Genomic DNA, 14,377 nt, shown 5'->3' on the forward strand with positions numbered 1-14,377 from the left:
CAAGTACCTTCTTGACACGCTCGAGCAGCAACATGTCTACTCATATTCACGATGATTAGCGATCGTTATTCTCTAGGGGAACATCACTAGTCAAACTTCTAACCGTCAAGTTAGCCAAACAAAATCGAAATTCAAAGCACATTTGGGTTTTTACGCAGGACTGTACACCTGAACTACAGCTGCTTACCCCAGTCCGATTTCTAAAAAGCGGAATTAAAGAACACAAGCAGAGCGAGAGGAACGCGGCAGCTGCCGATGGTTTCCAGTATCACAAGCGGCTTCTGCACGTTATTAAAAACGTTCCTTTTTACGCACTTATCAGTTTACAATATCAAAAATATGTCAGAATAGCTCAGGGTCATTGCGAGTCCTCTGCAGTGTCACACAGAAGCCGGCTTTGGATTTCCCCGCTCATTTACAGCAGTGACAACCGCCGCCGTCTTTCCCGAGGCTCATTTCATTCGTCTCCTCTCACGCGTCTCCTGCTTATTCTCGCCGGTCCTGACGTTTTCACTTCACACCCGCTTATTTTTTTTTTCTTGTCTTTTCCAGCACAATGGGACCTCGTCTGATGTTACTTCTGGCTGTTGTTAACGAAGTGGTGGCTACGTTTCGTCCTCGACATCTCTCCCCGTGCCGAGTGGTAAGTACTGTAGACCCACAGACCGCCGCCTTCTCTTCTTGTGGGGCCGGGGGGGGGGCGCGCGTGCGTGCGCGTGCAGGAGTGAGTGTGATAATCGCTATAGCAACCACACCGCTAAGTAAGAGTGCTGGTTCTTCGAACATACACTTATTTGTCTCTCTCCTGTTTTTGGACTGCTTCCTGACGGCATTGTAAACGGGTGGAATTCGATATTTCCTCGGCGCCGGAGGTTACAGTTCATCTGAGAAGCTCACCTAATGTGAGGGCTTACAGGTACTTCCCATTACATCAGCTCAGGTAGTCCCTAAAGTGGCACTCGTGTGGATGGGGAACTGGGGGCTGTCAGTTTGGGACTCGCCTGTGTGACGATACGGTACAATCATATAGTAAAAACTCAAGGTGAAAACCAGATACACTAGAGATAAACTGTGTAAGCAGAGAGTCTGGGTGTCGCCTTCAGCTGTAATGACTGGCATCTGGAATGAAAAAGGGCGAAAAAGGAGTGGTAATGCTAATGAGTCTTAGATGAAGTGACATTGCATTAAGAACATATAGATGAGGTGGCATCTCTACAGAGTTGTACTCCGAAATGATACATCATGAAATTTTTCCTTTTACTGAAGTAGGAGGTATTTCATTTAAAATAATACTTCTGTGAAAGTAACTGCTTTCAAAAGTACTCACATCCCAAAAGTAAAAGTATATATTATAATAATGAGAAGGTATGAGATTTTGTTTGGAGAACATATTACATATATTTTATTTTTAATCAACTCTCAATATTTTTGCTACAGAAAGGCACAATACAATAATGAATAATGCAAATGCAATCTGGCCTTCAGTCAGTGCCACTTTGACGGGCTGTAGGGTGGTATTAGTGAGTGCGGCTATGACTTACACTGTGTCTCACTTATTGGGATACCCCTCAGCAGTAGGCGAGGCACCCCTACCCCAGGGAGAAGAATAAGGAAATAAAGTACAAAAATGAAAATAAAAAATAAGTCAACAGCTCACAACCATATCACTTGAAAAGATAAACTGTAACGGCTGACCCCTAATTTTTCAGTCCAGACCTCAGCCCACTTTTTCAGCACCGGCCTCACCTCTTCGGGCTGTTCCTCCACAGGGGCTGCCGCCGAGGTTCTTGCGTCACTCCTCACTGCCGCGTAGAAACCAATGAATTCTGAGCCCAGATCTTCTTTTGATTTATGTATGAATTTGCATACCCCTTCCCCCTGCACCGTATACCCCCTGGGACTGAGATGGATGGTCATCCTCATGGTGCTTAAAGAATCCAGCCCAAGGAGTAGCGGGACGGACAGGTGCCGGTCATCCAGGACATATGTATTCATTTCCCAGGTGGTGGAGAGTACACTGTACCTCAAGGGGACTTTGCCCAGTCATAGCACTCAGTACTAACATTTGACAACACTATAAACTATGTAGCCCCGCTACAAAATAATATAAAAAACAATGTGAAAATCAAAAGAGATTCGATTTATTATACTTCACTGAAGTAAAGATAGATTTTAGAAGGGCAATTATTACATTAAATTGTGATACAACAATTTCTTTTAATAAAGCTCAGTTAAATTTGGTGCACAATTTTATCTTTAAATTGCCCACTGAAGCACTCATGTAAATTACAGAATTAACTACAGTTAAACTCAATGCACATTGTTAATTCCCTTGACAACCAGTTTGTTGTCTCATAGTATATATTCATAATTTTAATGCATTCCAACAGACAATTTAAATTCTACGGAATAACGTTTTCCAACTCATATACAGTGTAAGCATTAAGCCAACTTGCATCAATATTACACCACAGTAATTCAGCTTCAATTCAACATAATAAAATGGCCATTACAAATCTGAGAGTCAATGTGATAATGAAGAATGCTCTGGACATGGGTCAGTTCTCTTAAATTTACATGCTTTCTCGTGAATCATGTGAAGGACGAATAAAAAGGACAGCTCAGAAAAAATAAAGGTCACACACTTTAAAATGCAGTAGAAGACGGAATAATAAATGAGCAGTAATAATTCAATAATTCACATAGACAAAACATATCACTACTCAAAGTTCACCCTTAAACACAAAACTAGAATATGAATTTATTAAGCCACCTATATTTTCCTTAGTTTGTCGTGGCTCTAGCAGATTCTGGTTGGCAGAGCAGTGTTCTGTTAGCTTTCCCTAAGCTCAAATTTCATAAGATAGCAACAGAAATACTTACCTCTGCTTGAAGGAAAACTGAAACCCCTTTTATTATCTGACACCCCTTTTATTAGGGACAGTCTGTCTTCTCCAGTTAGCTAGTGACTTGTATAGCCAGGCTTACTCTAGCATTTCAGTAACTAAGTAACTTAAGACTCTGCTGCCATATCTTGTGTGTACAACATACGGATATTGTTCGCACAATATATACTGTGGTTTGTGAACTCAAGATTGAAAAATACAACTTTTTTGGGACGTCAGGGACTCCATATATAATAGCTTCAGAATAGGCAAAAAAAATTACCAGTTACTTCTATGTGCTTCTTCTAAAGCAGAGATTGCTTTAGGTGCTATTTTTAAATATGACTATGGGGAAAGTGCACATTCAGTTTCCACATTTCATCAGTGAGCATGAATTATGGGAACGACCTACCAAATGCATAGTGGAAGGCACTCTATTGACTGTGCCTGAGCAATTCTGAACTGTAACCAAAGTTGACAACACACCTGATTGATTTCTTTTATGAATTTATAATAGTTTGGTCTGTGTAACGAGGACTTGCTGAAAAATGTAATGGCGTAAAAAGTATGCTGTTTGACGTAAAAATGTAGTGGAGTAAAAGCAAAAGTAGCCAGCCATAAATTAAATTTTCTCAGGTAAAGTACAAATAGCAGAATAAATGTACTTAAGTAACGAAGTAGTTGTACTTCGTTATTTTACATCTCTGCATCTCTACCTGTAGTGAAGAGGGAAAGATGAGGACCTGTAGTCAAAGAAGGTTTAAACTGATTGTCTTCTCCATGTCTAGTGTCTAAAACAATGGGTGACAACTTCGCCTGCAGTGTATAAGTATAGTAAATACCGGGTAACTTGTCCTTCTTTCATGTAAGAGTTTAAAAGAATAGGTAGTGTATTCAGAGTATTGGTAAAAGTATTAATATGGGTTAATGTCTCCACCTGTAGCAAAGAATGTAAAAATAGGGTCTTAGCTGCAGCTGCCCTGAAAACTAAAAAGAGTTGGTAGCACATTCCTTTATAGCACAAAAGTGTATAATATTGGGAAGGACCTTTTCCTGTAGTAAAAGTATGATGATGGAGTGACAGCTCCTACAGTGCCACATTGTCTGATGGTGTAATGGTTAAGGCTTTGGACTACAAAATTTATGGGTTCAAGTCCTGCTACTGACATGGGAAAGTCACTTCATCTGCCTGTACTCAAAGACTGGAAAAAATCTAAATTAGCATAAAATGCCCTAATTCAGGGTGTTCATAAGAAATGTAATGATTTACTTCATAACACGAAAGGAATAGTTGTTCCCAATATTTGAAATATTAAAATGTATACTTTAATTTAAATGTCTGCAGCCTAAATATTCTTGATTGCAATTTTAATTTGTCATTTTCACTTTTTTCTAGAGGTCTATATCACTAGTAAAAGATCAAAAATTAAAACATCATATACATAATCACTAACCTTGAAATAATGTAATACAATACCCAACATGCTTATGTTTGAAATTTGTCATTTTAACCTTCTGGGAGTGGCTTGTAGAGGGCTAGGACCACTGGTAAAAAATCAAATATCAAAAATATTATATTCATGATCAACAACCTTGAAATAGCATAAAACATCACTCCACATGAACATATTAAAGATCCATATTTTTTCGAAGTTTTGTGAAAAGAAGTAACTTTGACCGATCGTATCTCATTAGGGGGTAAACCCCTGGGGTCGGTTGATGTGGCATGCGCAACTTCAATTCCTTGTAATAATTTTTGCTGATGACACCAGTTTATTTACTCTTTATCATAAAGGTGTCATTTAGTGGTTCAAAAATGGCCTAAAATTATTTTTTGTTAAGTCTAGAGAGTCAAAAATAGGAGGAACACCCCAAAAAGCTTAATGTCTTGCATAACTAGACATCAAGACAAGTTGAATGGTATATCGTATGTATGTGTTTTGTCGAGTCAGGTGACACCTGACAAAAAAAAAATTGTATTTGTTTTAAAGCATTCATACGCATTTCCTATGAACACAAAACAAAACAAATATGGCCAGTTATAATCAAAAATGTTGACAGAAATAATAAAGGCATTGACCAAATAAATAAATGTGAAAATAAGTCTGCGCAGTAAGTGTGTAAAAAGAGGATAATGTCATTACCTGCTATGTAAAGTATGAGGACTGGGTGAAATTTCCTCCTCTAGTGTAATAATATAAAAGATAGATAGATAGATAGATAGATAGATAGATAGATAGATAGATAGATAGATAGATAGATAGATAGATAGATAGATAGATAGATAGATAGATAGATAGATACTTTATTAATCCCAATGGGAAATGTCTTTATCTATATTGTAAGTGTGTCAATATGGGATGGCATTGTCATTTGTAGTGAAGAGTGTAAAGTCAGAAAGACATAATCACTTGTAGTCTTAAAAATGTATAGATGAGATGACATGTACAGTGGATCTGTAGAAATATAGCAAGATGGAAGATGTGTCCATCTATAGTGGATTAAAGACATTGTGATGTCTTCAAGTTCAAGACAGTAAATCTAGATTGACATGTGCATTGGTAGCAAACACTGTAAAGACAGAGAAACATCTTTGCCTACACTATATTGTATGAGTAAGTGCATCTACATCTGTACTGGTAAAGTGTAAAGACTGGTTGATGTCTGCACCTGTTATGTGACCTTATTTACTTTTAAAGATGGCGACTTCCACTGCACTAGTATAAAGACTGCAGCACCTCCATTTAGTGTGTTAAAAGACTAAACGTCTTGTTATATCTTCATCTGTACAGGATAGTGTAAAAATGGGGTGATGCTTCCACTTGTATTTTAGAAATCTAAAGGCTTTCCTCCTTAACAAAAGTCATATTTGTATTTAGCTACTGAAGTTAAAGCTCAGCCAGAAGTTCTGACATTTTGTTCAGAATGAACAGTGAGGCCGCAAAGATACACTGTCTACATTACAAGAGCTTTGTGACCTAAAAGATGTGCTTTGTTAAGTGTAGTAAGTTATACCATTCATGTTTCAACTCTGTGAAAGATTTGAGCTTTGTGAAGTCACAGGTTTGAAAGAAGAAGTGCCTTAGACTAGGTGCAAATCTATTACGAGCAACATCCATCCATCCATCCATCCATTTTCCAACCCGCTGAATCCGAACACAGGGTCACAGGGGTCTGCTGGATTCAATCCCAGCCAACACAGGGCACAAGGCAGGGAACCAGTCCCGGGCAGGGTGTACGAGCAACATGTTCTGGCAAAAAAAAAAAATATATATATCAAAAAACAGGTATTTTTCGTTTATCTAAAACTTAAATGATCAGTTTTTTTGTATACATTGTATTTCCCTTTGTAGGGAGCATTGGCAAAAAGTAGCAGTATTATACGTAGTCAGATGGAGCTAGCGGGAAGTCCCCATTTTGCTTTGCTTTTTATTAGTTATTTTACATTTTTGCCCACTGAATAGAAGACTTGATATATTCATTGGAATGGAAGACATCAGTTGTGGACCTGTATGTTTAGTTAGGCTCCCAGTTCTGAGGGATTCATAGGACAATATTGCATTGCTAGTGTCCATGTGAGATGTACAATTCAATAGATAGTTTTGAAAGTGACATACAACTGGTTCTGTTACTAGAATTTCAGAGTCTGTGGCCAGCATCATGTATTTTATGGAAATATGTTCTCATAAAGTAACAGGATAATTCTCACAACAGTTGGGTGTGTCATGCGCTACCCAATAGTTTTTAATTTAATTTGTTTTATTGGAACACAATAAGGAGCAGTCTGCACAGTTTTAGAGACAATACATAGACCTACAGGTTAAGTGTGAAAAAAATAGTTTTTGATTGTCATTAGGCTAGCGCAGACACTCTTCTGGTAGCACTGGTGCTTCTCATTTGCGCTGTCTAATATGTCTTTTTTGTGAAATTCCCCATGGATTTGGGTTTCTTGCCACTGCTTAAAGGGAAGCTGTTAGTTTGTCCTGTAGCTGTAAATTGGTCCAATTTGAAGGGGGTGTCCTATTACGGATCTCCAGCTTATCTTGACTTGCTGCCAGTATAAACTCTTGTTCACCAAAGCCCTTTATTTGAAAATGTGCCTTAAAAATGGATGGATGGATAATTTTCACTAAAGAAAAGTGAGTCCTTTAATTTGTGCTTGAGCTTGTTCACAATATAAACAAAGGAATGTGCAGAAAAATCTCATTTCTGCGCTTACACTTGCTTGGGGTGTAGATGTAGTGTCATCTTGCAGCTCTCATGGGATAACTTTCTCTTTTTAAACAACAGTCACCCGGTTATTCATCAAACCAGCAAATCCAGCTGCTTTGTGCTTAAACAAATACACTGTGACAATCTTTTTAAACAACTGACAAAACACAGAAGGGCCTATGGTTTTAAAGTGAAATCACCCATCTCCGTGGCATTTACTAATCTTGACCATAACATTTTGCATTATTTTTTTCTTGACCTAAACAAAATAATATAAATGGAAAAAAAACATGCATTGTATCATATACAGTAACATATGTGTTCATTTTAATACACAGATAAAAGGCAGTGAAAATGTTTTTGTATAAACACTAATGTTCTATATTTTCTGGGCCCACATACCTCAGTAAAGGGTTATCAGGAACTATACTGATCCCAAAATATGAGTCTGTAATCCATTCCTGGAAAGTGGTCACTCATTCATTCACACAGGGCCAATATCAGACTGTGGAACAAAACCAGGCCAACAGAAAAGTCAGAAAGAAAATGTGGAGACTGCATTCAGACAGTGGCCAGACTGGTAATCAAACCAGCCCACTACTATTGTGTGGCAGTACTGTTAACCATCACACCATCAAACAGTGTATTAATCAAAAAATAATTTAAAGTATGTAGTGACACTAAAAGAGCAACAGTCTAGCCTTTTAACTCTAGTAGTTATGACCAGACAGCAAACTTTACAGGAACATGCTCAGAGGAAAGGCACTGAAGGTACGTGTTGGATAAGAGACAGAATAATTAAAAAAATCTTTGCTATTACCTGGACATGTACTGTAGTTAGTAAATATATATGACCAGTAACAGCACACTGCACGATAACGTGCAGTGAATACACTTGACTTGACCATACTCCGTTGATCCTTAACCTTCGTTTACCATATACTGTATGTGTACAATGATTTAAGATATGCAGAGGTAGGGGAAATGACGGCAAAGGCAGTAGGGATGAGAATGGTGCACGTATGCATGTGTCGCACGGCCGCCCTGCTGTCGGCTGCCGAGAGTTGATTCTACAATAAAACAAAATAACGGGAGGATTGTAGAGCCCTGGATTGCAGCACTTCCACCACACTTGGAAGTGCTGCTGGAAGAAATTCCAGGCACACCTGGAGTATTTCTGGGTGCTCATGCGGTACTTCTGCCACACCAGGAAGATCATCGCAAAGCACCTGCAGCACATCCGGGGCATTATAAAAGGGGCCACCTCATTAGTGGAGCCAGAGTCGGGTGGAAGAGGACAGAGCTTGTGTGTGGAGGAGTGAGGGTGGCAGAAAGAGAAGAAGAAAGAGAGAAAGATGGGACTGAGTATTTGGCTGGTTAGAGAATTGTGTGGTGTTGTACATCGAAGGGTAATAAACTTGTGTGTTTTTGGACATCTGGTGTCTGTCTGTACGGGAGCTGAAATTCCATTATATAAATATATATATAAATAAATAAATATATATATTTTTATTTATACACATACACTATAGTCTGAACACATACTAGAATAATTAAAAAGGAAGACATTTTAAAAAGAAAGAAAAACATCTGACTTAACAGTCCCAGTCACAGTGAGGTAGTATACAGGCATATTGCTGTTGGTATAAAGGAGTTCCAGTAACATTTGACACACTTCTGCTGAATAATCCGTTGACTGAAATTCCTGAGCGTTAGTGTGTCAGAGAGAGGATGTGCAGCATTGTTCATAATGGTACTCAGTTTTGTTTTAATTCTCTCCTTTGTTACTGCCTCCAAGGGGTCCAATGTGCATCGCATAAAAGAGCCTGTCCTTTTATTCTGCTTTTTAATTCGGTGGGCCTCTTTTGACGTGATGTTACCTGCCCAACACACCAATGGTTAGAAAATCACACACCATCACAGAGTTGTAGAAGATGTGAAGAATGTCACTACCCATATTAAACGAACATAGTCTCATAAGAAAATATAGTTCCTCTGATCTAGTCGTACAGTTTGGAAAAAAAAAACTTTGACATTTCTCCCTGTCTCTCCATGCTACTCTTTCTGAGAAGATGCCAATTATCAGTTGCATACTATAATAATTTGAATGTCAAAATACTTTTGTTTACAGAAATAGTCTTTACATTATTTCAAAATGTATACATAAAAATCTTGTGGAAGTCATTCAGTTCTCTCTGGACAGATTAATAATCCTTTTGTTTTGCATGTTACTTGCACATGCAAGTAAGAATTTAACTGTACTCTGTACACATGGGAATAATGACTCTCTAACCCTATGAAGCATTAACATAGATTTTTTATTACAACTTAAACACTAGAAAACTAATAATTATGCAATTATTAACAAATGTCATTTATCTTCTTTATATATAATCTTCATTTGGATCTTGATCTTTGTTTGTCCGCAAATTCACTGCCTTGTGTGGTGTTCCTGCTGTGTTCAGTAGAGGGCAGTAGTGATGGAGGAGGAGAGGAAGTGAGGGGGAGGATCATTGGATGAGGTTGGAGTGTGGTGATTAAAGAGGATTGAACTAAAGGAGACTAAGTGCTGTTTGTACCGGCTGAATACACAACACCTTGGTTGTTACTTTTGTTTACAAACACTGTCGACACCACTCTTTGTGTTTAGATCTGGCGTCGACACCATGCTTTGTGTTTAGATCTGGCATCGACACCTGCTTCGTTGTCGAGACTGCAGTTTTTTGTGTTTCTATCAACCGTCGTTGGCAGCACTTCGTCCAAATCGAATGTTCACCCACTTCTTGGAGTCAGCAGTCAGAGTATATAAGTCGGACACACTTCTGTGATTTTCCTTCAGTCGGCGTTTGGAGTTCAAGAAAGAAGCATTGGTTCTTCCTTACTCTTTGGATTGCCACAAAGCAACCTGCGAGATTGGAGAAAGGTTGAGAAGAGATCGTGAGAGGAAAGGACAGTGTCATGAAAACGAGACAGACTGTGAACGGAGAGAAACAGAAATGCTCCTCCACCACATAATTACTATTCGGACAATGTGTTTCCGAGTAGGCCGCTCCTATTGAATCAATGTCCCAGGGTTTTGTTTTGTAATTTTGTTTCCCTTATAAAAAATCATAATGCTGTGCGACGAAGGGCCCAGTTCACGACTGGCAGCCACGTTTAAACAGGGAGCCCTTCACAGACAACTTTAACACACGCAACGTAGTTGGGCGCACATGGCTAGTAAAGTATAACCCCCCCATGACCCCATAATCAGATTAAGGGTGTTGTAGACAACAAAAGGAATATTCTTTCAAATTATTGAATATATATAAATGCATTTTTAATTGTTCACTCAGTTCTAGTTGAAACTTACTCTCGACTCTGGACTGTTTAGAAAAAAAGTGCTATTAGGCCTTATTGAGATAGGTAATGTAAGGAATCTGACATAATTGGGATTGGCTGCTTGGGTTTCCCAGTTGAAATCTCTCCTTTTCTCAGTATTTCTATCTGACATTTTGCTTATTTCCAGCTGCTGCAACTTTTTATAATTTCTCAATAATGAGTCACAGACCATTTTTCAAGTTGTGTATGTTATGAACAAACAGACAGTTTGCTTTTTAAACACTAAAACTGCATTTATTCCTGTTTCATACTGTTTCGAACATTCCATCTAAAAAGACTGGAATTTAATTAAAATTACAAATCTATAAACAATCTCATGTAGTCCCATTTTAACATCTGAGTCATGTCCTTCTGCTCCTTATGCTGTGAAATATAGACAGCCATCAGAACTTTATCTACTGATTGTATAGTCAGGATGTGCCTGGACTCCATCGCACTGATAGGCCTTAGTTTTTGAAATCCATTGTATAATACTGTAGCTCATGTGCTTTGACAGGTTTTTCAGCTTCACTTTCTTTCTTTCTTTACTCACCATGAAATTGTTGCTGTTTATTGTGCTAGGGATTTATGTTAAAATGAGCTTGTCAAGGCAGGAAGAAAACGGGACTGCTTATTTTTTTATTGTACCATATATGCAAATGTTATACTCCCATAAACATGAAATGTAAAGAAATGAGAGAGACGAGAACAACTGGAATGTATAAATCACTACAGCAATGTCTACAATAAGATACCCAAAATTTCCAGGGCAGCTAAATTGCTTACCTGGTACCCAAAACGGAATGAGGTCAGGTACAGCCTGCAAGTCAGTACTGATTAAGGCACAAGCTATATTTTTGCCTTTATGCCGCCTCAGGCTACATGATCATGCATTAAAAATTGACAGTTTATTATTATGTAACAAACTGCAAGGTACACCTGCCTCTTTATTATATGCAAATACTACTTCAGATTTTCCTACCATGTTGATGGATTAATCAGCTGCTGTTTTCCAACATTTCAGTTTATTAGGGTACAAGAAATATAGTTGTTATCTGTTTTTGGTACAGGTTGTCCAGTCATGTTAGAGAAAAGTTATTAGGGCAAATGAGATTCCTTCACAGGGTAAGAAGGTTAAAGGTGATGCTTTTATTTTGAGGCCATTGACTTATAAAAAAAAAAAGGATCTTTCAGTTGTTTTCAGAAGTTTTTTTTAGATTTTTCACGCGCTAAGTTGTAAAAAAATCACTGTGCCTTTTGGTCTTCTGGTATATAGACACAGTACAGGATGCCATGGCTTTCTTCCTACATATCCAGGCCACAATTTATTACAAATAAAGGGATTATGTTGTCACCAGAACTCTTTACAGAATATAACATGGAGAGTCTTCTGCTCCACTTTATGCAGTCTTTTTCAGTTCTCTCCCAGAGTATACTATCCATTCACCATTCATACACTATTTATATCCTGAAAGAGGCATTTCTTAAGTGTGAGGCAGAGAGCATAAATAAATAAAGCAAGGTAATGTGGACATTCAACCTTTCAGATGAACCCTGTAGGTCAGCTTACAATGTGTGGCATGCAGAACCCTTTTTCTGAATTCCAGTCTCAGTTCTCTCAGTGTACCAGATCATGGCTATACATCCACATATATAAAGTATATGTGTGCAATGTACAATATATCCTAACATACACCCTGTACAGAGTGCACTCATCAGCAGTCCAACCACCACTACTCAGTTGAAATGGAAACAGCTGTTTAGAGCAATGTGAGCCTCATGCCTTCATTTATGCTAAAGTAAGCTTCTGAAGTATTTCATTGTTTTTTCTTTGTTTTTCTATTTGGTCATTTATGTATGACTATTTAGCTAACAAGGCAAATACCTAAGAAGAAAGGTTACAAAAATGTATTATAAAAGACAAATTATAAAATCAATAATATTCAAGAGGACTGATTGCTGCAAATGTTAGTCTTTGTGGTCTATGAGGTTTTACGTTATTGACTCTACTTCTAAATGAGGTCACAACATATTTTATGATTCACCTGGCTGAATATAAAGGCAAACTCTTCCATTCCACACACTTTTCATGATGTTGTGTGTACGTCTTCTTTGAGGGTGATGTTTGTTTCATGCATCTTTTATGATTTCTGTCTGACAGTTAGGTAAAACATCACTTAATTATTTCAGGTGTTATACTTATGGGTGAGGTTGTAGAATCATTTTTAGATCAAAAAGACTTCCCCCTGAGCTGTGAATTCAATCAACAAAACCTTGCAGAAACTACTACAAGATGAATAATAGTGACAGGTTTTGTCATGTTTTTCACGTTTAACGTGTGATGTATTGTAAATACAAATCTGTTTCATTAAGAAAACATTTGCATGAGAAATTTAATTCCATATACAAAGAAATATCTTATATAATTTTATTAAATGTATAAGATGTTTACAGAACAGTTGTCAAGAAAATCACTACCATTACCTCTAATATGTTGTGAACTCTAGGGAGTGCTCTTAAGCTGTCCCTTGAACTCAAATCAGTACCAATGAGGCCAAAGGATAAGCTAAAAAAAATAACACAAATAGTACAAGGAAAAACATAAAATGTAAAGCTAATGCCCAACCAACAGTTCCTGTACATATAGTGGACCTCACAATCACAAGGGGTGGCTGGTTGATTTTCTTACACATACAACAGGTTGCCCTCACTTCTTTTTTCTCTTCCTCTCAAAGCATTCCATCTCCTACTCTTGTCTTTACTTTCTTTCAACAGGTGAATTATTACTTTCATCTCTCTATACTCTCTTCTTAACTCCAAGCGTTTTGGTATATGGCAGGAAGGGGCTTTTAAGCATTTTCCTCTTGTTTCCTGGTATGCCTCAACAACCACTTACAAGGGTCCTATTGACCTCCAACACAAGCTATGGGTTTTATATCCCAAGCATAAGCATTAGATTCTCCTGAAAAAGGCCGTTATGTTCAGATCTGCCCTTATATCCACAATTCTCTCTGCAGATGGTGAGCTCACACCACAGTTAAGCAGTTATATATAAAATTTCATACATTTTACCAGGATCTGTACTGTATGTACAGTACATTAGCAGTGACATTCATTTGTACTATTTCAATTTAATTGTGTAAAATATGTCATCTTCACTTGTTAATTTATGTCATTCTACAACAGTAAAAAGGTAAAAATAAAAATAAGGTTTTTTAGATCTTCCTTTCATTTACTCAGACTGATTATTCCATTTTAAGGTTGCAGAGAGCTGGAACCTTTAATAGAAGGAACGAACCTTTGGGAGAAGACCCACCTGAACACCAACTGTAGCCTTTTGGTAGAGAACAATTGGCTATAATACTTCTACAGTGGAAGAAACTAAATAAATTAGTAAAGAAAGGATACATTTAGCTTAAGAAAGACAGTGGAACACCAAGGCATCATATTTCTAACAATTTCTTTATTTGCAGACAGGGTTCAAAGTATATTGGGAATGGCAGCTATTTTATAAATTTATTCACTCATTTGTTTTAAAAAAATGTATCCAATTAGCTAAGTAGACTTGTTTGAAATATGCTTGCTATTCAAATGCTTATTCGTGTTTAACCGTGTTCCATTTTCATTCACAAGGATGTTTTCTGGAAGTGATTTAACAATAGTAAAAAAAACCATGTGTTTGAAATATGGTGAGCTACATGACTTGGCATGCGGATTATGAGACACAAATCAGTGAGATTTTTTCATGGATGTTTTTGGTATTGTTTGCTGTTGTCCAGCGTTGGTCTTCATAGATGCTTATTCTATAAGAAATGTTAAGTAAATTAAGTACTAAAACATGAGATCATATCTTTTTCTTGGCCATCACTACAAACTACAAAGGGTAAGTAATGTATAAAAAGTATCATTTTTGGGTTGAG

At 37.5% G+C, this 14,377-nt stretch overlaps 1 protein-coding gene across 1 annotated transcript in view; it reads left to right on the forward strand.

Moving 5' to 3' along the window:
- lrrc32 (leucine rich repeat containing 32) overlaps positions 1–14,377 on the forward strand; it is a 40,861-nt gene that overhangs the window by 4,843 nt on the left and 21,641 nt on the right. The window contains exon 2 of the mRNA XM_028799528.2: positions 553–643. Within this exon, the coding sequence (XP_028655361.1) occupies positions 557–643 (87 nt within the window). The 5' untranslated portion in view covers positions 553–556. The remainder of the gene's footprint in view (positions 1–552; positions 644–14,377) is intronic.

Source organism: Erpetoichthys calabaricus, chromosome 4 (genome assembly GCF_900747795.2).
Source record: "Erpetoichthys calabaricus chromosome 4, fErpCal1.3, whole genome shotgun sequence".
Classification (NCBI taxonomy): Eukaryota; Metazoa; Chordata; class Cladistia; order Polypteriformes; family Polypteridae; genus Erpetoichthys; species Erpetoichthys calabaricus.